The sequence below is a fragment of the Colobus angolensis genome, unplaced genomic scaffold (genome assembly GCF_000951035.1).
Source record: "Colobus angolensis palliatus isolate OR3802 unplaced genomic scaffold, Cang.pa_1.0 Scaffold32, whole genome shotgun sequence".
Classification (NCBI taxonomy): domain Eukaryota; kingdom Metazoa; phylum Chordata; class Mammalia; order Primates; family Cercopithecidae; genus Colobus; species Colobus angolensis.
In genome coordinates this window covers 6548858-6573674 of record NW_012116488.1, presented here as the reverse complement: position 1 = coordinate 6573674, position 24817 = coordinate 6548858, and the positions used below count along the sequence as shown (strand labels likewise).

General features: G+C 41.2%; 1 protein-coding gene across 1 annotated transcript in view; it reads right to left on the bottom strand.

Moving 5' to 3' along the window:
* The window catches only part of SETD3 (SET domain containing 3), an 87780-nt gene that overhangs the window by 3327 nt on the left and 59636 nt on the right, over positions 1–24817 (bottom strand). The window contains exons 7-11 of the mRNA XM_011951486.1: positions 13619–13677; positions 12691–12805; positions 5961–6035; positions 4327–4493; positions 3351–3436 (exon numbers count right to left, since the gene is read on the bottom strand). Of these exons, the coding sequence (XP_011806876.1) occupies positions 3351–3436; positions 4327–4493; positions 5961–6035; positions 12691–12805; positions 13619–13677 (502 nt within the window). The remainder of the gene's footprint in view (positions 1–3350; positions 3437–4326; positions 4494–5960; positions 6036–12690; positions 12806–13618; positions 13678–24817) is intronic.

Here is a 24817-nt window from a genome sequence, read left to right as displayed (position 1 = left end):
TTCTCGTAGGTGACCTGACCAAGCTATTTAAGCTATTTTTGTAACAAGCCACAAACTGAAGGAAACAAGAGCCTCAATCAAACAGTGCTACTATCCGGAGCACCATGAAAATCTGAGTTCACAGGCCGGGCGCAGTGGCTCACGCCTGTAATCCCGGCACTTCGGGAAGCCAAGGCAGGTGGATCACTTGAGCCCAGGCGTTTGAGACCAACCTGGGCAATGTGGCGAAACCCCATCCCTACAAAAAATACAAAAATGAGCCAGGTGTGGTGGCACATGCCTGTAGTCCCAGCTACTCAAGAGGCTGAGGTGGTGGATGCCTCGAACCCAGGAGCTGGTGACTGCAGTGAGCACTGCACTCCAGCCTGGGAAACCGAGCGAGACCCGGTCTCAAAAAAAAAAAAAAAAAAACTTAGTTAATGAAAAATATGCCCATCTCTCTCACTTGTCAGGAATTTACATAGGAATTACAAATACACACAAGTGAACATCTCAATTATCTCCAAATATATTTAAGAAGAGGAAAGAATTCAGCAACTGCTCTTAGCATTTTATCTCCCGGCACATTATCTCCAAAACCAAAACAAGCCGATCCTATTCATGCTCAAGAAACAGACCCATGCTTCTTATGCGATTAGGAGACAGTGTCTCTTTCAGAGCAAAATGCCTCACAGCTGTCACTATTTACAATTCAAACTGAAGAACTGCTGCCAGCAAACCAAACTTTTATTAGTATTAGTTAGAGTAATTCAAAGATCCAGCAATTGTCTTGACATGACAAATTGTCTATGACTAGAGAGAAACTAAAGAGAATCAACAGACCTAAAAGGATTCAAGCAGTTTTAAGAAAACAGGCTATCTAATGTTCAAAAAAGAAGTTTATTAACTTGTATTTGTTAGTAAAGATCATGATGAAATTCAGGATTTTTAGTTTTGAGTCTTCATTTTATATTCTTTGTATACAACACGGAAGTTCTGGTTTTTCTTAAGCCTTCTTAATGGTTGAAAGTTCTTTTCAAAGGCCCCCAATATTTCCTTCCTTCACCTCCTCCCTCAATCTGCCCAAGTTGCACTCTGCAACGATGGAAGCTGCAGGTGTGCGGCAGAGCTTTCTCTCCGCTCATTTTTTAAAAGTGAAACTGGACTCATTTCACATTCCTGGAGAAATAAAGCCTACAAAAGGGGGAATAAGACAATGTAGCATGTGGCCTGCCTGGAGAGCAGGAGCTGACCGGGAGCTCCTGCAGCAAGAACCCTCCCGAGCTTTCCTCCAGCACACAGGGCCTGCAAATTATCCCTGCCCCTCATTCTGGCCACCATGGTGTATGCTCACTCCAGAGAGTAAAGAGCCCAGTGCCCTCCACTCTCTCCCTGGCTCCTGCTCAAGCTCCTTCGTCTGCTAAAGGTCTTCAGTCATACCCCTCACCTCCTGCTCTACCATGTCCAAACCATCACTGAGCTCCAGGGTTTAACTCAAATGTCTTTCCTCCAGACCCCTAGAGTACTAACACTTTTTTCCATGTACTATGTTATTCTTGAGCCAGTAGGAGCAACGGGGGATGTCCTGCGCATGGGCTCTGGAGTTAACAGAGCTGGGTTCTAAGTCAGGGTCATTACTTGCTTACTGAGCAACCTTGGCCAAGTTACTTATCCTCTGGGTTTTTTGTTTGTTTGTTTTTAGACAGGGTCTTGCTCTGTTGCCCAGGCTGGGGTGCAGCGGCAAGACCACGGCTCACTGCAGCCTCAAGCTCCCAGGCTCAATCAATCCTCCCACTTCCCAAAGTGCTGGGATTACAGGCATGAGCCATAGCATCCAGCCAACTTTATTCTCTTTTTTTTTCCCCCAGCCGGGTCTTACTCAGCCTTCACCTCCCAGGCTCAAACAATCCTCCTACCTCAGCCTCCCAAGTAGCTGGGACTAGAGGGATGTGCTACCACGCCCAGCTAATACTTACCCTCTTTGAAGTGGAATCTCTACATCAGTAAAATGGGAGCACTTATCAATCAAGGCTGATGGGATTAAAATTAAGCATGTACCACATTTAGCTTCATACCTGGCACACAGCGAATGCTTCACAAATTCTAGGAATATCACCATCACCTCTCTTTAATTCCTTGAGTATATGAACTGCAACATTCAATTTTGTATCCACATATAAGCAAGAAAAGCTCACAGTTAACCCCTTAACTCTGTTCATTACATTGAATTGATGAACCATTACCAAAGTACAAAAAGCACCAAAACTCCCACTTGAATAACTGTAAATCTAGGCAATAGGGTTGCTTAATAAGGAACAATGACTGTATCTCAGTTTGGGTTCTGCAGTTGGTGCGTGAACTGCCTCTCTGTTTTTTCTGCCTCCAGCGTGACGTCAAGCCCTCGACTTGTGCAGCACTGCTCCCGGATCCAGACATTAAAACCAAAGCCAGTGACCACTGAGCACAGCAGCTTCCCCTGCATGGGCCACGACTGCTTCCTCCAACCAAGGAAGTGCTTGGGCAGCTTCCATCCAGAACACTTTTTTGTCTGTTCACTCAAACACTCATTTACTCATTTCTACTCAGTCTGTTCTGCACAGGATTTAAGGCAGTTTACAACAGCAAAACACACACACACACATACTTAAAAATGAAACCTCAGGACCAGGAAATTTGTTAAGATATATCTTAGTATGAAAAATAAAAACACAACCATGAGAGGTCAAATGTCAGTATAAGAAACCCCAAATGACTTGTTTAAGCAAATGCAAAAGTAGATGCTCAATACATATACTTAACTCTTTCTGGGCCTGAAATAAGAGGCTGTAGCCAGGAACATTTTGTGTTCTACACAGATTCTGTTTGCAATGTTATTTACTCTAACAGGATGCTTGGCATTAAAATGCTTGCTGGCAATTTCAGATTTAGAATGCAGAGTAGGTTAACAAATAAAGTCCTACGGTCCACGTATGCCACAGCTGACTACACAACATCACAGGATCAACTGATCCTGAACTGCTCTATCTAAGTGAAAAAGACTAGTGCCCTGTGAGTGAAATGAGGCTCTGTCAGGCTACAAATGGAGACTTTTGATATATTTACCTGATCCAAGATGTTTTAAGTTTTCTTCAAATGCAGTTGAGAATTATTTGTGTATTACAAATTAATATTGACAACACATTGAGGATTTAATAAAACATTTCCAGGGTAAAACAAATCAATTTCTTCTTTCTCCAGTATTGCCATCTTGCCTCTTCCCAAAAGTAATGTAGTTTTAATCCACTTTACTTATAATCCGAACCCCTATGCTTTACACTTCCATGATTTAAAAATAAAAAAGTCAACATCTCTTTTTTCCTGAAATGACGTACCTTCAGTCATGCAGAATACTCGGAGAAAAGCCAAAAGCTGAGCAGAGATGGGCGGCTCCGTAAAATGCAACGCAAAAACACTGGAACTGACAAAAGCAGAAAGCAACATCAATCACCCTGCTGTGGTTACCCACCTGCTCCAAAGTGAGATCCCTAAAGTCTACAGCACGTGTGGTTGTCCTCAAGGAGAGCCGAGCTGGAAGATTCCAGCTCCTCATCTGAACTGTGAGCACGATTTTCAGCCCTTGCAAAAGGCCACAGGCTGGGGCAGATGGAAGTGGACATCCAGAATTGGAGTCCATCCTCGCCAGCTTTTCCTAGAGCCTGACAGCTGTAATCTCAGGTTGCACACAACACATTCAAAACATTACACATATACATGGCTTTTTAAAAGTGTTAACAATAATTTATGTTGAGTTCACACTTTAATCATTAATCAAATATTGACAAGTTCAGTAAAAAAAAAGTCTGGATAATCCATTTTCATTAAGAATGGTTCCTCCATTCCCTGGAGAACTAATGAATCATAATTCCTGTCTTCTTTATCATTTTATGCCTCAAATGCAAGAAAATCTTAAGGAATTTAACTAGAAATTCTTGAAATCACTGAGGATCATGGCTTCATTACAGAAACTAATGGTAGCAAAGAATTAAATGAAACAAATTGATCCAGGCCATTAACCTTTTCAAGGTGAAAGACATGAATGATACGAAAGTACTTATTTAACTTAATGAGGATTTCAGGCCATATCCCTCAGAACTGACTGTGAATGCGCCCACTGACACAATTATGTTTATCTGAAAACGCTGGTAAGTCACCGAACATCGCCATGGCTTAAATTTGCTGTGCCACAGGGATAAACGGATTAAGACAAACTACTGGAGAGAAGTTTTATTAACACACCAATTAAACACTATGCAACTGGAAATAGTTCAAGTACTGCAGGAAAGCGCCAACCGATGTTTTTCTACGTACGTGGGGATGCCGGCACGAGCCAAGACCTCGGCCTTCATGGCGTAGAGTCTGTCACTTTTACTCACTCCAAGCTTTATTTTCACTCTGTCGTGTGAGTTATTGTCAAAGAAAAAACCACTGTGGATCACAAACTCTGCATTGGATCGAGTGCCATAAAAAATGTAAATCTGAGATGCAGTAAAGAAAAAAGAAAAGGGCATTAGACAAACTTGGCATGTATTCTTAACACAGGGCAGGGCAAAGGCTTAGTGCTCATATATTTAATGTTACCTTACATTAATGACACGAAATAGCTGAAAGTATTGATACACCTGTTTGGCACAGGTTGCAAGGGTGACGCCGTGCAGTTTTCCCAACTTCCCAAACTGTCTGAGACCAAGCACCCACTTCCACCACCGCATGGAGAGGCGAAGCCAGGAGAAAGCACCACCAAAGGCCTTACTACTACTCAAAGGACCCCAGGTGCCTGGGGTTCACCAGGCCTCTATTATAATCCTCTTCTTTCAAAGGACAGCAAGGCTATTTCTGTAAGACTGCATTTTAAAATTCACCAAGTTCTTCCCATCCTTTTAATACAGCAGGGTCTTTTCTGGAACTGTAAAGCAGTATCTGTCAGAAACTTATTTCTAAGTCCTGTGGCAATTAATCCTGCACCTAGCAGGTGGGTTTATAAACTTTTCTAAAGAAGGAACAGATCAGTACTTTGCTAGACAAGTATTTTTTATTTTGTCTCAACTGGAATGTCAATTACGGATGTGAGTTCCATGTCCGTACTGTCTGCTTGGGTGTAGACTGATAGAATGTGGGAATTTATAAACACATATTTTCAAACTCACCCAAAGGCTTACCCCTCCTCCCACCCAAACTACTAGATTAAAAAATCTGAGATTAAAATGAAAGTATAAGACAACAGATTCCCTTGCTTTTGCCCCTTAAATACTCTTATAAAGAAGGTTCTAATCAGTAGAAAAAATAAAGGCAACACAGTTTATGAAATTTTAAAAATTGTTTTAGTGTCGTAACACACTTTATTTTTAGTTAACAGTGTTATAAATATTTACAAATATTAGGCCAATTGTGCCAATAACTGTGTTTAAATACTTTTCTCTGTAGACCCAAAGCACAATGCAAAGCACAACAAGTGAGTGAAGCACGAGTGAATATGTGTACTATGGGTTCAGGTCTCAAGATGCGTTCCAGAAAAACAATCCTCAATGTGAATTCTACATTTTTTTTCCTAAGTTCCTTTTTTTTTTTTTTTTTTGAGACGGAGTCTCGCTCTGTCACCCAGTCTGGAGTGCAGTGGCGCGATCTCAGCTCACTGCAAGCTCCACCTCCCGAGTTTCTGCCATTCTCCTGCCTCAGCCTCCCGAGTAGCTGGGACCACAGGCGCCGCCACCACACCCAGCTAGTTTTTTGTATTTTTTAGTAGAGACAGGGTTTCACCGTGTTAGCCATGATGGTCTCGATCTCCTGACCTCTCGTGATCCACCCATCTCGGCCTCCCAAAGTGCTGGGACTACAGGCTTGAGCCACTGCGCCCAGCCTCTAAGTTCCTTTTTAAGATTATCAACACAGTGTTAACTTAGTGCCCAATGGCTGGTTCACATTTTGTGAAATGCCACGAGACCCACCTGTTCTCCAGCCCGGAAATCCTGCAGAGCCACACACTCACAGCGGTCATCTTCCAGGTTGTAACCGGTAGTGATCTAGCCCCGGGAGAAGGAAGGAAATGATGGTGAGGCAAACACAGGCACATTTCACTTAATCATGAACTTGTTTCTGGCAATCAGAGGAGAAAGGGGATCCAAAGGTACTCAAAAGGGTGCATCTGAGTGCTTTGGAAAATGGGGCAAAGAACTGCTTGAGCACTGAGGTTAACTCTAGTTACATCAGAGATGATTATGCAAAATTACACACCTGAAATAAAGGAAGTACGGCTGGATAAAGAGACTGTACAGAGTATCACTTGCTGGACTCAACAAAACATAATCGCCTCTGGGCCTCCCTGGCAGCAGTGAGGGCAGTAAGCCCACAGGCCACGCCTCCCACAGGCGCACCTAAGTCTCCTTTCAGTTCACTGATGACCTGCACTACCCTCATTCGTTTGCAAGTATTATCTTTATCTAATGTTTGGCCATTAAGAAACCAAAGTGGGTTTTCCATTGGATAAAGAATCAGAGAAAAGAAAAGCTCTATTTCTGAATTATGGATATATGATCTGAATTAAAGAAATTAAAACTTTCAAGCACGCAAAGGCAAAATAAAATAACTTTGTTGTATCTTATTCCCTCTATTTCTGCTGAGAAATATAATGTGAGAGTTTCTAAGTCCACTAGAAATAAATATAGAAAATCCTCTCACTATACCCCAAAACTGCATCTCCTTCTAAGCTCTCCTATCTTAGTGAAGGTCAGCCAATGTCACGGCCTCAGGACACAAGTTACAAGGAAACCCTCCCATCTCACCTGGTCAGCATTTCATCTGGTAAATACGACCATTTGGATGACTTTCCTCCTCATTCCTCTGCGTGGGTACAGTCCTTATTCCTTCTCGCCTAGCTTGTTTTTTGCAAAAACCTTCCAACTTTTGGGACCTAGTCTCAAAATCCAATACTGTCCTTCCGGAGTTGCTAATTGTACGATGTCACTCTCCTGTTCAAAATCTTCCTATGATTCCGCTCTGCCTTCGGAATAAACCCCAAGTTCCTGAGCACGGCCGAAAAAGGAGGCAGCTCAGGCTTCCCTCCAGCTTCAGGAACTGCCACCCACCTGCTGTCCCAGTTCCCTCTGGCCTGACAGTACCTTCTACTCCTGTTGTGGCCTGGCTTCTCGGGGAAGCCCCTCCTCACCCCACCCTCCTGTGCACTCCCACAGCCCAGTCCTTACACCCTCCAGCCCAAGCCACGTCATCTGTGCACCTGTCTCCCCGTCAGTCAGACTTGAAAGCCAGAGCCCCTTGTTGATCTCTGTGTCCCGAGTGCTCAGCACACAGAACCTAAAACCTGAAGTGGCCTTTGAGAATATTCACGTGATGCATGAACCCCCAGGGGAATGGAAAGGGTCCCCAGCTTCTATTAAAAGCTCCTTCTCAGAGTCCTGTCTTTTAGAGCAGCGCCCAATCTCCTGGATTGTCTCTCGATGGTCACTGATTACTTTTTGACCTACTCATTTTATCCTGGAGAATCAAAGACTAACAGCAGCCACAAGCGCTCCTTGCTAATAAGGCATCAACAGCTTGGATTCAAAAGATGACTTTTGAGTCTAGGGAATGGCATTTTGGGATGGAAGGCCATATAACACGAATCTTTTTTTTTTTTTTTTTTTTTTTGTGACGAAGTCTTGCTTGTCGCCCAGACTGGAGTGCAGTGGCGCAATCTCGGCTCACTGCAAGCTCCACCTCCCAGGTTCACGCCATTCTCCCGCCTCAGCCTCCAAGTAGCTGGGACTACAGGCGCCCGCCACCACGCCCGGCTAATTTTTTGTATTTTTAGTAGAGACGGGGTTTCACCGTGTTAGCCAGGATGGTTTCGATCTCCTGACCTCGTGATCCGCCCGCCTCGGCCTCCCAAAGTGCTGGGATTACAGGCTTGCGCCACCGCGCCCGGCCAACACGAGTCTTTAAACTCAATATCCCAAGAATAAATATGGTTTATTAACCATATGTCTAAGAGTCCTTCAAGGTTCTGATCTGCAAAGACCAATGAGAAATAGGCAGCAATGAGAAATAAATGAAGCCAAGTATTCTAGAACATTTCACTCGCAGAACATTTTAAACACTTCAATTGAATTAAAATCAGCTCCAGGAAGTTCCTGCCCAACACTGGATGCACTTTTCTGACCCCAAAACATCACCTTGACAACAAAGTGGAATGAGAAGCTGCCCATATCGTAAACTCCCAGGAGGGAATCCAGGCACTCCCAGGGTGCTGGCGGTACAAGTACACAGGGACCTGCCAGCAGCACAAACAGGAGGGAAGTTAGAGGAAGGAAGAGAAAATTGAGGGAGATTGTGGAGAAAGGATTATGGGTGTTTAAGGGTATTTTACAGATTATTTCCCACTCTCGGCAGACGTCAAGCTCCAAGAAATGGCTTAACATGTCCACAGCAACCCTGACAGGCAAACAGGCTGGATCCTGCCCCAGTCTGCAGCCCTTTCTCAGCAAGGGTCAGAACGTTTGGAGGCCGAGTGTCTAACTTCTTTGTGTGGCACTGCCAAACACTTCCTCTAGGATGGTATCAAAAGTGCGTCTCAATGCAAAGAACTGCAGGTGGAAGCACAGGCCTCGCCTTTCCCTTGTGTGAAGCCAGGTTTCTAGAGGACTCTCTCAGAGCAGAGCCCTCCCAGGGCGGGCCTGCAGAGGGGTCTTCCAAGGCTGTTAGGATCCCACTGCTCAGCAAGGGCCTTCTGGCAGGAGCCCCAGGAACTTACCACCTACACCCAGAAATCTGCAGCCACTGACCGGGTCTGACTTGAAGCCCAAACTAGGAGGGGAGGGGTTGGGAGGGCCAGGGCTGGTGCAGGGGCAGCGTCCCGATGTCAAGCAAGGACAGGGTCCTTCCACCTCCTCCTTGCCCAGCTCCACGTGCCGCTTCCTGCCTCCCACACTGCCAGCTAACTTCCCTTCTACAAATATTGAGTGTCATCCTATGCCAGGCCCTAACCTAGGCAACTGGAAAATGAAAAGTCTCAGTCCCTACCCATAGGGACATCTAGTGGGAGAGAGACATAGGGAGAAAAAAAATTTATACATATATGTATATATAAAAGTACGTGGAACTGAGAATAGCCCCACAGGAGCCCCAAGCGTGCCCAGGGGAGGGGAGCGGGTGGCAGCCGGAGTTTGTTGGCAATGCTGGAGGAGGAACCCAGCAGGAGTGGAAGCCTCCAGCAGCTCCATGGAGCCCTACTCCCTGAAAGCCACCACCTCCCTGCGGCGCACACCACTCACATCTGTGGCTGGTTTGGTAACTCAATGGCACACTTGGTGCACAGCTGTATTCTATTTTACATATTAAAAGTAACAGAGGAGGAGGAGCATGATATACACACACATACATCCCTAAGATGGGAACAGAGGGAAGATCTGTAGATCATTTACATTTTCTTTTCTGTGTTTTTCAAATTTTCTTCAACAAATATGTATTATATTAATTTCATGGTGGGAGGGGGATAAAGTAATACAGGGTCATCAAATAAAATTTGGAAAATATTTTTAAAAAACAAAGAAAAAACAGATCACAATCACGTTAATATTTTGGTTTCTTTCTTTCTGATCTTTTTTCCTAGGCGTGGGGTTTTCACACTCATTTATTCACCACTCATGAATTCATTAAAAAAATACCAGGCACAGGGATACAGCAACGAACAAAACAGACCCTCCCCCAAAATCACCCTGCGTTCATGGTTCTTCCATTCTAATGGGAGGCAGGGGGTGAACCAACAATAATGTTTTTAAAAGGCAGAAATAGAGGATCTGGACAACAGAGGGAAATGCGACAGGACAGGGCAGCAGGATGGATGAGCAGTCATTCTACACAGGTGCTCAGGGCAGCCACGCTACAGGAGGTCTATGAGCGAGTCCCATAAGTGCCTAAGGAATGGGGGGTCTTAGGCAGAGGTGACAGCAAGAGCGAAGGAATCTGCTGGCGTCTGAGGAATAGCAGGGAACCAGAGGTGAGTCAGACCTGTGTGCATGGAGGGTGTGGGGGGACAGGCTGTTCGGAGAGACTTGTCTGCTATTGTAAAAATGGGCTTTCGAGACTGTGAGACTCATCTAAATCTAAATGTTTTAGATTTTTTTTTCGATATACAAACAGAAGGACCTTGAAAAAGAACTTCCCTCCGTTGTGCTTGGATTTCCAGCTGCCCTCTCATCCCGCCTGGTAGAGTCACAGATTCAAATGCAAGCACTGATTATTCCAACATACTCTCTGTAAGGGAACTAATACCACTGTCTATCAGTCACTTAGAAGCGTCCTTCTCATATCAACTGAAAAACCCTCAACAAAGGAAATCTGCTGCTTACATTAAGTTTGAACAAATCATGCAAGATATAAAGATATGCTGTTTCTTCCAGCTTAGAACCATACCTTATAACCCTTTCTACGTTTATTTCTCTGAGTGGCTAGGAAATTAGTTCATATTCACCAGAATCTCTAGCCTAGGTGTTCATCCAGCCCCTTACTTTCTTTAGCATTTCCTTGCTGTCAATGGTTTGGAATTACTGTTACTGACTTGATTCTTCTGTTTCTACTACCATAATCAGGTTTTTGGGATATTGTTAGAAGCAGACAGCGTTGCTGGGTTACAAATTCTACCTACTCCCTGAGTGATAGTCAGGGTAGACTGACAATAAGATGATGATCGTCAGGATAGACGCACACAAAAAAGAAAAGCTCTTGTCTTAAAAGGCGAGCCTTGATTTCAAGACTTTATTTTTAAAAAGACACTAACTGTACCACGTATCATATACAACTCTGTAGCGTTAAAATAGAATTTCTCAAATTCTACCCCAGAAAATTTCCCATGAAGTCTTATAATTACAATGGGAAACAGTTCAACAAGAGTGCAGAGTGCAGAATGTCAGGAACATAACCACTGTAAGACAAAGTACCAGCATCCTGAATAAACCTTCTACAGGTGAGCACTGTTCCTGTCAGGACAGTGGCAGGTTAAAACGTATGTAAGTCATATTAGGGAAAATACAGCATTGGTTGTCATTAATTTATTACTTTTATTTTGAGATAAACTAATCTTTTTCTTTTTTTTTTTTTAACATTTGGTAGGGGAAAAGGAATTGTTTTAGCTCATTTACATGGAAGCCAAATAAAAATCAATGTGCAGATGAGTGTGTGAGGTGCCAATGGATGGAAGCTTTGCTAGGGACCACGGTGGCCTGGTGGTGGTCTCAACGCCACCAGGTGGGCCATGAGGCTGGGGGTAGGGCACTGCTCACCTTACTACAGAGGCTCCTGTGTTAATTCTTTTTGTTTAGAGTAAAACCAACCATTATTGCTTTAATTTTATTAAAAAGAGCTCTAATAATCAATTGAGTTTGGGAAAAAATGATCCAATTCAAAAAAAGAAAAAGAAAAATACTACAGTCAGGTATTAAAAGCTATTTGAAGATTTTTTAAATTTCAAGCTTATGATCAATTAAAAATACCTCTGAAGAAAAAGAAAACAAAAAATGTAAAATTATATTCATTAATGAAAATAAGTTATAAAACATGCTATTATGTCTTAGTATTTATTACTAATTAAGCATATCTAAAGGCAAAAATGTAATTACAAAAATGGAACTATTCTTTCCTGCCACAATTTAAATACTTTTAAGATTCAAGAGCATACTTGTTGCTAGACCTTCCCAAATTAGCACTAGGATATTCTGCCTTCAGTGTCTGGCACACACGACGTGTGTTCTGGCCATTCTGGGGAATTCAATGTGAAATAATCATTCATGGCATTTCTTTATTCTATTTATAATACTGCTAATCACAAGGAAAGCTGACAGAGAAAAGATGAACATCAAACCTAATCAAACCAGTATATTAGTATAAAGTATGATATTTCAAAATGATCTGAAATGTATCATATTTCTGCCTACTAATATCAGGACATCTTTATCAGACAACTCTCTCACAGAGCACAGAGCGCTTCACCCATGCTGCTGCCCGGAATCCGAAGAATGTGGAGAAACAGAGCCAGCCTCCTCCTCTTCCCAGCTGTGGGTAACCATAATAATACAATTTCCTCCTCCCCAGGCTTCCCAGGTGTGATGATGCCAGCTGACTCCTGCATTCAAGGGCGAGGAGCCGAAGGCACCAGCCCCTCCTCCCACACCCACAGCGGGAAAGCGAGTAACAAACACAGGTTCATAAACACGGCCAGGGGAAGGGACTGGGGATGAGAAAGAATCAACAGTACAGAACTGGAAACAGTCAGCAAAGAAAAGAAGACACAAAAGGGAAAATGAGAAATATGATTTTTCCCCCAATAAATGAGCATTTTAAAGAGAATAAGTAAAAAGAAACTTTGGTTTAGTCTGTGGTACAATAAGATAAGAAAATGAATGCTGAGGCTGGAATTATGGCTTAGCAAAGACATGTAGTTCACTGTGGCTTTTGAAAATGGTATAAGATTCAAGCTCCCAGTTTTCAGTATTAGTCAATGCAGTAAAAGAAAAATACCAGCTTCTATTTGTGGGCGGTGGGGAGGAGTGGCCGGTGTGGTTTTGTTTGTTCCTTTTGAGGGAGGCAGCAGGGGGGAGTACGATGGGTAGGTGGAATAACAGCCCCCTCCCAAAGCTTAGCAACAACAGCCTCCCAGATTCAACACAACACAGGAGAAGAGGTCGTTACCAGGCCGTTGGTGTGGTTACACATGTCCCATAAAGGAATCAGAGCCAGGGTCACTCGGGAACCATCCTCTGTGGGAATCTGGTTTTGCCTCGTCATAACAGAAGAGACTGCCCACCTATAACAAGACAAATGGTGATTTAAGGTTGGAACATTTAAAAGCCAATTGTAGTAAGAAATAACATAACCAAAAATTTAGGTTTGACCTCTTACAAACGTACAAAGTCTTTTCCTAAGTAACAAAGGTAATGTTTGGCCCTCCATCATCATTTAAAAACAAATCCAGGGTTTTAAAAAGAGCCAGGGGAAATGCAGGACTGAGTGCTTAAGGGAGACTGTTCCCAAGAGGCAGAGCCGGAAGGAGGGCTTTGCACAGGGCTCAGGCCCCTTCCCGGGTCTTCATGACTCACAAAACCTACTCCCCGACACCCCCCAACCCAACCCTCTTTTGCCCAAATGCTGACTCTGCACCTATTTTAAGCCTCATTGAAAAGCAAACCATAAAACTCCTTTCTGATCAGAAATCCTCTATGAATTATAAGAAATGTAAAACGTGACTTTTTTATTACACTGTGCAGTGAATTAAATCTCTCTGTTCAAAAAAAGTCCCCATTTTATACTAACATAGTCTTTTTTAAATAAGAAAAGAAAAATCCATAGGACCACCCTACACTAATGTTAATCTCAAGTAGCATTTGGCTACCTCAGCTAATCCCCTGCCATGACAGGTTAATGGCAATTTCTACGTGGCTATGAAAATGCCGATACTTATCCAAGCTGCTCATGATAACTTCTGAAAGATGAGCTCTGTTTGGATGCTTTAATGGTCACAGCAGGTCACTTCTCACTGAAGCCTTTCCCTACCTTCCAGGATCTCACTTCACTTAGAAACCACCCCCAACACACAGGCACACCCACAGCCCACACCAACCTGTAGTCTTCATAAGTGAAAGAATCCTTCAAGGGCAGTTTGTTGGCATGAGGATGGGTCTGGGAATTAGAAGTTTTAGAAAGCAGAGGTGAAAAGAGAAAAAGGGAAAACAGAAATCAGTCAGCGGAATTTCATTATTTAGCTGCCTAACAGATCCTAACAAGAGCCAAATGAAGCAGGCGGCGTCCAGCCGCGCTACAGAGGGATCATCGCGCTGTTATGCTCTCATACATCACTGTCAACTTAATTTGTTGTGCCCAGCAGCCGCCATAAATCTGCTTCTTCATATTTCGATACCAGCACCCACAGACACCGCGCAAGACACAGTTTAAGGTGGACCGACTTTAAAAGGCAGGCACACCCACGCGATGAGCACTGGATTTAGGCAGAAACGCGAAGCTGCCCAAGCCAGGTCTGTCCTGGCCCCGCTGTGCACCTCATGCCACATAGGCCTTCTGAGAGGGTTCAAATCCCATGTCAACAAAAGGAACAATTAAAGGCACTCTAATCAGCTGAAAGCTCTTTCATTTCTCTCTGACTTAAGTCATTTGATGGGAATCAACTTGGTGTTTGCACATGAATCACATACACAGCAAACGCGATCAAGCATGGAAAATCAGGAGAAGTGCAGGTTTGTGAGATTATAAAATAAACTTCACAAACACATAGGACAACGACAACAGATCAGCATATTTAAATTTTACTTTTTTCCTGGACAAGAGAATATTTGGTAAAAATACTAAAACTCCACTTTTAAGAGAAATTATATAGATTTCATATTCTCTCTTTACCATGTCCCCCACCTTAGGCCTTTCAAGCACTTAAAAACTTTGTCTCAATTAAGAAATTAAAAGCTGTAACAGTATAATTTTAATCTTCAGTTTCAATTACAGTCTGATAGACAGATTGCAGTAAGTGATCAAACGAACAAATGGTTATTTCTGAGATACAAATGAAATCCTGCTGAAGCCGGGTCTCTGCACCACTGTTAACGCAGGAAGCTCCATGTAGCCTGCAGTTTTCACTCCTGACGCATTGGCATCACAAGTGCACTGTAATTTATCATCGCTCACTGTAATGTACTCGCTGGCACCCTACGCAGGACAGTAGGGGATGAGGTAAAAGTAGCTAAAACTGTAAATCAATTAGAAAACAAAAGCTTGTGCTCAGTGCACAATTTTAGGCAAATTATGTATTACAAAAGGCTCCAATTGGGTGTTAGCTCCCAGGTGCCAGTCTCTCCCCCTTGAGTCTTTTAGCCCAGTTTTAACCCTTTAGAAGAAATGTCAAAATATAAAAATATATTCACATAATTTTTTTTTTTGAGACGGAGTCTCGCTCTGTTGCCCAGACTGGAGTGCAGTGGTGCGATCTCAGCTCACTGCAACCTCAGCCTCCTGGGTTCAATGGATTCTCCTGCCTCAGCCTCCCAAGTAGCTGGAACTATAGGCGTGTGCCACCATGCCCAGCTAATTTTGTGTGTGTGTGTGTGTGTGTTTTTAGTAAAGACGAGGTTTCACCATATTGGTCAAGCTGCTCTCGAACTCCTGACCTCGTGATCCTCCCATCTTGGCATTCTAAAGAGCTGAGATTACAGGCATGAGCCACCACGCCCAGCCGGCTATTCACATAATTTTTAAAATGTGTTCTGTGATAAAAATGAAATTAATACAGGCATACTGTAAGTCAATATATAAAATAACATACTGTCCAGGGGCATTTTCTAGCTGATACAGGAAGATGGGGAAATCCTATGGGGGGAGGGGGCTGGGAGGATCACCAATTTGGTGAAGACAGGTGAGAATCTTACAGGATTGAAGCTTCTCACTCCCTTGTCTTTGTAACAGGTGAAATGCAAGGTTATGTTCTAAGAGTCCTAAAAATGTTTTCAATTTAATTATTAAACTTAACCATATCAGTGTTCAGGTCTTTCCTTACTAAAGTACAAATTGGTATATAAGAACTACCCTTCCCCAAAAAACTAACTTGATCACAAGAAATACCACAAAAAAACTTCAAAAGTATAAAGAAAAGGAATTCCATTGCTAAAATTTCCTTTCACTTACAATAAAATGAAACTTCGCATTACCCGATCAATTGGGAACTTTGCACATCCTGCCTGTTTTCATACTCTAGGAAATGGGAAAGTGTTGTTTTTGTTATTTTTACATATTTTAATTCATTTAAACTGTAGAATTAAACTGTAGGAAGTTAGTAAGTTCCATTGCTAAATCTCTATGGCTAAAAATTTGAAACCCGCACTAAGAAGTTTGACTTATGAAACAGCAGAAAAGACGACAATATTCAAAACTGGAATGCTAAATCTCGAAATGCTAAATCTAAAAATAACTTGAAGTGTCTTCTAACTCTCAAATATCTTTAAGTAGCCTTGGACCCTACACAACTATCCAAACATGGGTGATCTCTGTCAAGAGACGGAAAATTAACTCTTCAAAATGTTTCTCTCCCTGCTATTCATACACATTTCTTACCCAACATATAAGCCCATGCTCACAGTCAGGATGAAATCATTTAAAAAAAAAAAAAAAGACTCAAGAAAAAATGTGTCAATGCATTCTTCAGTTAATTCTGAAGATCATTTTGGCTGCATGGTTACATAATATTTGCAGAATCTGTGAGAAATAGTTGTTCTTATCTTCTTAAGAAATAGGGTGTACACAGTGTACATAATTCTGGTTAAAAAAAAGATTCTGCCACTGACACATGCACTTAACAGTGACACTGAAGCAAAATGTGACACTAAGGGAGAAAGGAAATAACTTTCCACAGAGCTCTCACTACTGTGACACTACCGCCACCTACTGGCATCTTGGGAGAGTAGATTACAGTCACAGAGTTCCTGGCATTTCCCAGGGCAAGGCCTTTAAAGCAACTTACTGTGAACCAAAACTGGGCTTATCAAAAACAGCTACTACTTCAGCTTTACCCAAGTAAAATTTGGTTTCTAAAAAGAAAAATTTCTGCTACCTCTAAAAACTATTGTATAATAGTTTTATAAGAACCTTGAGACATTCAAATATCAAAAATATTCATATTAAAAAATATTTAATTTTGAAAATAAATGCTTTTACTTATTCTGAAGACGTGAACAAGGATAAGACAAATGTCCATCCCAAATAATTTTCATTTAAGCTCAGACAATGACTGTATTAAAAAAAAAAAAAAAAAAAAAAACTTTTTCCCTGTTAAAGACCAAGTTAAAACACATCTTCCAAAAATTATTAATCTGAAATTACTGGAAAGTTCCTAAAATATCCTTAGATGAAAATATTTGAGCTTATACGTTATACAGAGGATAACTGAGCGTTCCTCACTTACTGAAGCAAAGTGGTGCTTATATAGGTTTTGTTGATCACAATAGCCTTTTCAATAGAAGATATTCCTAGCTTGCACTTTAAAAATAAAAATGTAGAATTAAAACAGAAAACATACTCTCTGCAGCCAATTGGTTTTAGCTTCCAAATCAATTGTAACTGTAGATTCCAAGACATAGACACACATGGGATGCGTGAGGAGGGTCCCTGAGAAGCTTCTGCCTGCCACTGTCAGAAAGAGGACAGTGAGAGGGCCTCTCAGGCACCGGGGCCCAACAGCAGCAGACGACGGGGTCTCCTGAAGCGGTACCTCCCCTCAGCCCACACCTCCCAATAAATACAGGCGGAGAAACTAGCCATGGATTTTCTCCAGATTTTTTAAGTGATTAATATTTTTACTTTCTTGAGCACAAAATAAATACATGAAGATGGAGAAATGAACCATTGCCGTGGCTCATAATCAGGCCTGAAGCACTACAGAGCCAGGCAACCCAGGGACGCACTCTTCCCCTTCCCTCTTCCAGCAAAAGGAGGCATTCCATGTGAGACACAGTAATATTGTACCGAGTACAAAATAATCACTATGTTTGGGAAAGATTAATATCTAAAATTGTTTGTTTGGCTTCAATAAAAAAGAGCAATATTGCTAAATATGTAAGTATGACATTTTGAAGAATTTACCATATTGCATGGGTCTGGTAGCTATGCTTAAGGAAATTAAAAACCACTACAGTCAGCATATTTGATCCTTATTAAAGTTCTGTCTTGAACTATCACTCACATAAAACAAAAATAAACCAAGAAGAAATTTAAATAAAACCTATGGATTATAAGTGTTTGAAGATGAAAAAATGAACAATATTCTGGCTTTAAAAAATTGATTTAGCATGCAGCTTCTCTTTATAGTCCCTTGATAAAAATGAAATCTCCCTAACAAACACTTAATAAAACCTGTCAATATCTCTGGAAAGAAAAATGACACAAATGCATTAAGTATTAAATACCCTTGGAAAAAGTCACATATTCCATGAATTTTTGATGCACTATCTTGACATTAATGTAAAACCTTGATATTTATAATTGACAGATATTTAATAAAGTATAAAAGAAGATGGCTGCTGCACGGCGTGCAAATGTTCCAGGGTGATCAGAAATGAGACACAGACATGCACTTAAACTAAACAAACAGTTAATATGTGTTACACAAATCAGCAGCAGGCTTATTTTAAGCTCATACAACAAACCTTTGTGGAGAACCAAAATAAGCAGAATTCATTATTATGTGAATCCCTAATTCAGAAACATCTAGTACATGAAACAGCTTTGAAACATTAACAGCTCTGCACAGGAACAAAATACATTTGAGTTAAGGCTTTTTTGTTTTTCATGTTTTTTAAACATTTAACAATAAGCATTTTTAAAATAAAATAAAGGTAAGTATTTCCATATAAATGGAGAGGAAGTTCCTAAAACAATTCTCAAAAGACCATATTTAACCTAAAGATAGATTCAAAATGCTCTGAAGAAAAAAATATATATATTAGAACACACAAGTGGCCTCTAGGACACAAACATTTCTCAAAATCAGATATTTACTTTTCTAAAGAATATTCTTCTCTACCTAGACTGATTTTTAAAGAAAAACAAGTTGAATATATTAATCACCTTCAATGAGACATTTAACTATACAAAAAGGAAAGTTGCTCATAGAAATGACTCTTCTAAATACTGTATGTTAAAGAATTTACATCCTGCCATAATGCATAATTATTAATTTCAAAATATATTTATGGAAGAGTTCAGTGACTCTGCCCTGTTTGATGACTACAGTATCAGAAATGACAAAATATAATTTAGAAGTTGTACCTAGCTTGTTCTGATAAAAAAACCATAATATCATGCAATTAAATTTTTCTGAATAAAATCCAGCTGGATCGTGTTTTGCTTTACTCCTTAAGCATATATTAAAAGAGATAGTCAGGGGCTAATTAGCCAGGAACAGACATACCTAACTCCAGGAATGGTTTCATTTTCCTTCCTTCTGCAAGAATGAGATCAGTCACAAACTCTCACATTTGGCCTTCTGGGGTGGATGCAATTTGGTAAGTTTCAGAAACGTGACCCTATCTCACATAACCAAGAGATCTCTGGTCTGACAAATTCCTCAGCAAGACAGCCTGTGGCATCCTCCCTAGGCCCACTGTGGATCCATGGCCTTGGCAAACACACGTGCTTTGTAAAAATTAAGGAGAAAGAGGAGGTGCAGAAGACAGCTCCATCGGCCCATCCTACAGGCCTATTGAGACCCCCTTCCTTTTCAAAGCAATACTGCACCAAATCAGAGAGGGAATGGGACCAGAGAGAAAGAAGAGGGACATCCACAGAAGGAAGCAGACTGAGGAGAAATGGGGGAACAGAAACAAAACGAAGAAAGTTGAATATTGGAAAGATGGAAAAGATGGCAGGTAGGAGAAAATTTTACACTAAATACCTTGAGGTTTCCCCTTTCTACCCCCAAATGAAGGCTCACAAACAGAATGCAAGACAGCGAGTTTCTAGGAGGCTGATCAACCCGTCTGCTGGTATTTTATTTTCTAAGTGGATATAATACAGTTTAACAGAATGACAAATTACAAAGTATCTCCTGAATCGAAAATTTAGTTTTGATGACCATAAATCAGAATCAAAACATGATTCACATGTTTAGCTCTATCAATTTTTAAGATGTTTATTTTCAAGCATAGATTATATCCAACTCTTCAGGGAATTTTTAATCATAAAGTCCTTTGAATTCACTCAATATGATGAAATAAAAATTCAAATACATTAAGATTTTCTGCCTTTTGCTTATATATAATTTTTCTATGACAAATCTGTATTACCTTATAATTTAAAAAATTTAAATTAAGAAAATGAAATTAGTGGAGAAATAACAGTGTTCAATAAATTTATAAAATTACCTTACGATGGAAGAACTTTTTCTCCCATTGGAAGACACTGAATCTATAATCCACACCCAGTTAAATTTAATTAAAATTTGTTGAAACATCACAAAAGATGTATCTGTTTAAAAACCTTATTAGCTACCATTTGTATACTCTACGATGGGCAACCAATTACGAACCAAATTTAGTCACAATCAACATTTTTGATTGTCAATTATTCACTCAACAAATATTTATTGACTTAGAAAAAAGTCGAAGACAAGTTAAGACTAGAAATTCATTCATTCAACACATATTTTCTGAGCACCTCGGAAGTGGAAGGCACTGTACATCACTGATATCATCAGGGGGTACTGCCTAGCAGTGAAGACAAATAAGTGACCAAAAAACCATAAAGGACAGTACCCAAGGTCGTGCAAATCCCTCTTCTTCCGGGCCACCTTCTCCAATCTCCAGGTCCCTGTTGATCCTCCTGCCCTGTTCCTGCCTTTTCCATGCGGGCCGCAGTCTGCCCCTCACAACTGCATGCGCTGTGGCCATTTGATTAGCATCTCTTCCCCCACAGTCCCCACAGGCAGGCTCAGCAAGGCATGGACCATGTCTTCTCTGACGACCTGTGAGTCCCCAGTGCCTTGCTCAGTGCCTCATTCAAAGAATTTCTCTTCTTTTTTAAAATTTTAAAATTTATTTTTATTTTTAACTACACCTGCTGGAATGGGACAAAAAAATCTTCTTTCTCCAAGTGAGAAGATACACTTCTGCCGTTTTTCCTGGGACAGCGGAGGAGAGCTGTGACTCCAAAGGTGCTGAGAGGCTGCACCAGGGACTGGCAACCCCAGGGGAATCTGATCTCCACAGTCCTCTTCGGAAAGCTCCAGCCCATGCGGGCACCCCTGCCACACCAAGGCAGTGACCACAGGCTCCAAAAAGCACAGCTTTCCACATCCTTCTGTCCTATGTTTCCTCTCTTACGAACAGAGTATTTTTCTACCATCTAGGGGTCAGAGAATCTGCTCATTTTTTTCCCCAAATCTCTCTTTAAACACATTTGAGAAAGCTCTACTCTAAGAATCCAAAGAAAAACAACATAAATCAAGCCCACCTGTCCTCTGTACCAAATGGTCACCAAATCTCCCCCCAACCCCAACTCACCCCAAGCATGTAGCACACACCCTTCGAAGACGTGAGGCTGGGCACCTGCCAGGTCATCGCAGCATGCTGCCCAACCCACTTGTGCTGCCATTTCCTCATTGGAAAAGGGGGGCAGACAAGCTACTGCTGTCTTCTTTAAAGATAGTAAATCGTTCGTTTTTTTGCCTTTTGACACTACCTGTCTCCCCACCCCCACCCCCAACATCTCAATCTGCTGATTGACTTAAGGACTCTAAATCATGATTAAGCCTCATTCTCTGGTCTGCAAAAAGTCAACTCCACCAAGCGATCAATGTTTATTCAAAAGGTATATATACCTGCAACTCCTCCATCTTATTAAAGAAACTAGAAATAAACAGAACGGCAAAAATCGTTATTATTTTACAAGCAGGCTAGAAGGTATCAAAAAAGCAGGCTAGAATTATGTATTATCATCAGTTTCACAATATATTGTTTTAGTTTCAATTTCAGCAATTTTGGGTTTTAATAATTCAGGATAACTACCTTGGACTCTGTTTAAATGAGTCAATCTAGCATGATCAGAGTAGAGTAATCAGTCATTTACAAGAGAAGAACATTAGGACCACCATAATGAAACCAATTTCCTTTATAAGGTAACTGACATTCAGTGCATGTAGATAAACTCCTATCCTAGAAAGGCATGACCTCAGCTTGGTATATAAGAAGCTCTCTGTCATCTCCATGGGAAAGAGTGGGAGAGGGAGACAGACACTAGCAGTCACCATTTGCTGAGCGCTCTGTGCCAGGCACTCTATCGAGAACTCTATGCACATATAATTTAATCACCTCAATTCCTATGAAATGGCACTTATTAGCCTCATTCTACAGATGAAGAAACTCAGGGACAGAGACATTAAAAGCATACCCAAGTTTACCCAGTTAATAAACGATGAAGCTAGGTAACAACCCAGACACGAGTTTTCTGGAGTTTACTTCAAGGCAAAGGATATCTAGTTGTCCTACTTTTATAAATAAAGTCTTATAAAGTCTAAAAAAGTCAATATATTTTTGTTTGGTGAAATTCCAGAAAAATGCTTGGTAAATACTGTTCTCATTTAAAATTCCTCATAGAAGTATTATAAGAGGCATTATGAAGTTTAAAGGCAGGCAACATTAGCAAAACTAAGACAGTGAGTCTATTATTTCCCACACCATCAGAAAGAATACCATGTTTGGCCGAACGTCTTCAGTCATAAAATCTCAGTCCTGGAAGGTAACTTAGATTATCTGGCCTAATTCTGTTCACCATGCACATGAAGAAGTTTTGTCCAGAAAACACATATATCAAATACATGTATGAGAGAGGTCATATTTGGCATTTTCTTCACTAGAATGATGCCACATCGATGTCCCAACAATTTCCAATATTCCATCATCTGGAATTCCTATCATTTTTATGATAACTCTTAACAGCCTCAAAGACACCCCACAGCTTTGCCAATCATTAAACCAGTCTATCAAGTTATTATACTAGCATTATCTTTTTGGCTACTTTCAACTCTCCTTATTGTCACGTTGCCAGGGAAATGAACTTTGGCCCCTTAAACATTCTGCCTTTAAGCCTAAAGGAAGTTGAGTAGTCTATGAGGAGCTCACGAGGAATGAGCTCTAGGGGTACACCACAGAATCTGAGAACCCATCTCTGTAAACTGTTGGGGTTCTAAAAAAGACAAGCCAAATCCTGATGTAGTAAGTCAATCCCACTGATTTAGGAGGACTGCCGCAATTGACTGAGCCTGAGACAGCCACATTCTCAAGAGCACCATCTAAACCCACACATCACATACACTGCCTTGTCACCAGCTGCCAGGAGTTTACTTAAGTAAATCTCACTGATAACAAAATCTAAGGTAAAGGTCCCGCTGTACCATACCTGGCTGCTGGTCACAAAGGAGGGGAGTGGGGAGTGAGGATGCAGGGAAGAAAACACAGCTCAAAACCCCCTCCCCCATCAAAGGCTCAGTGTGTGACTCTGCGGAGCCCCACGGCCCCCCAGGCGTCTGGGGACAGAGGGTCTGTGGACACCAGCAAGTCGCAGTTGCGCTGGCTCCGCTCCTCCACCTCAGGAAGCTCAGTTACCCGAGGGAAGCAGTTTCCAGTTATTCATATTTCCTCCTTTTCTCTATTCCCCATGCTCAAAGAGTGTTCAAAGGTACCAATCAAAGAGAACATCCGCTACACTGTCCCTGGGTTGTTCTAGATAGAGCCAAATTACTGTTCTCACCCACAGCGGAGAGGTGTAAAGGCCTTTCAGATGGAAGTAACAAAACTTCTTTGTTTATAATATACAGTCACTGAGTAAGAGCTATAGCTCTCAAAATCTAAGTAACCTTTTTTCATATCCTCTGAGAAGGGAACCCTCAAACATATTACCCTGAAATTTGACAAATAAAACAAATATTTTAACATTACTAGTAAAATGTCCCATTAAAACTGCAACGAACTGAATTATAGGATTACAATTTATTAGAGTCAAAATAGAATGGTATTATAACAAGTCAAGACACTTGAATAACCAAATGTAATTTAAAATCTCCATACCTTTGGGTAGAGTACCTGAGAGGTTTGTTATTAAGTGAAACTATTTCATATTATCTTCAGTTGATTTTTTAAAATTGCCTTTCTCATTTCACTAGGAGTCCAAAATAGGTACCACAAGGCTCTTAAGCACTGTTATACAAAAAAAAAAAAAAAAAAAGGCAGGCACTAAGATGCCATCAGTACTTGCTATTTCTCCATCAGCATTAAGATATGTTAGAGAAAAAGTCATTCACAATACTTCCATAAGTACTGTTAAAGTTACACTCTGTCTTAAATTGAACAGGAGGTAAAATCTGGAAGAACAAAGAAGCAAGCCAAACCACGCAGGGAGTGCACCCACCTGTACCTGGTTTCTCTTATGAGAACAGCCAAGGGATATCCAAGTAGCACAAGTTAGAAATTTCAAGTCTGATTACTTCCTTTTTCATAAAAATCATACTTTGCCTTATATTTTCTTAATTAAACGCTCTACTGATCAACAGTGGTAAAATGAATTTCACTCTCTTTTTTTTTTTTTCCAGAGGAAATACTATCTCACTTTGTTAAGAATGATACCATTTTGTTGGAGCATTCAATTTCTGGAACAAATTTTCAGTGAAAGAATAGTTTAATCAGTGCAGATCTTTTAAGCACTACCTAGAAAACAGGTAATTATTAAATTGTCCACTTGGAATAGAATGCAGGAAATCCAATAGACTGACTTAAGCTATCTTTTACCGTAAGATGTTTGACTATAGTCATAGATGAGAAAAGACTTCAGAACTGGGTTTTGAAATCCAGGTCAGCTGACTCCTAACTCGGACCCCAGAAACCTGGAGACCTCTTACATTCAGGGGACAGGAATGGTAGGGTCAGAAAAGCCTAGAGATTCAGAAGAGCAAGAAGAAGGAAACAGGAACGTGAGGAGGACGAGGAGACTGGGCAGGGAGAGAAGTCAGACCCCGGGTCCTCCCAGAGGGCATCACACTTTAGGACTGGGACAGCCAGGCTGCTGGGGCTGGAAGAACTCTCAGTGTGGAATGTTCTTGATAAATGCTGTGATTAAAGGTGGAAGACAGACAGGACATCATCTCAAAGGCATGGGGGCTGTCTGTAAACCAAGGAGATAAAGCCAGGACAGAAAGAAAGAGTGACAACACAGGGCCGGTGTCGCCAAGCTCCTGACGAGAGTTCCTGACCAGGCCCCAGGGCTTCCCTTACTTCCA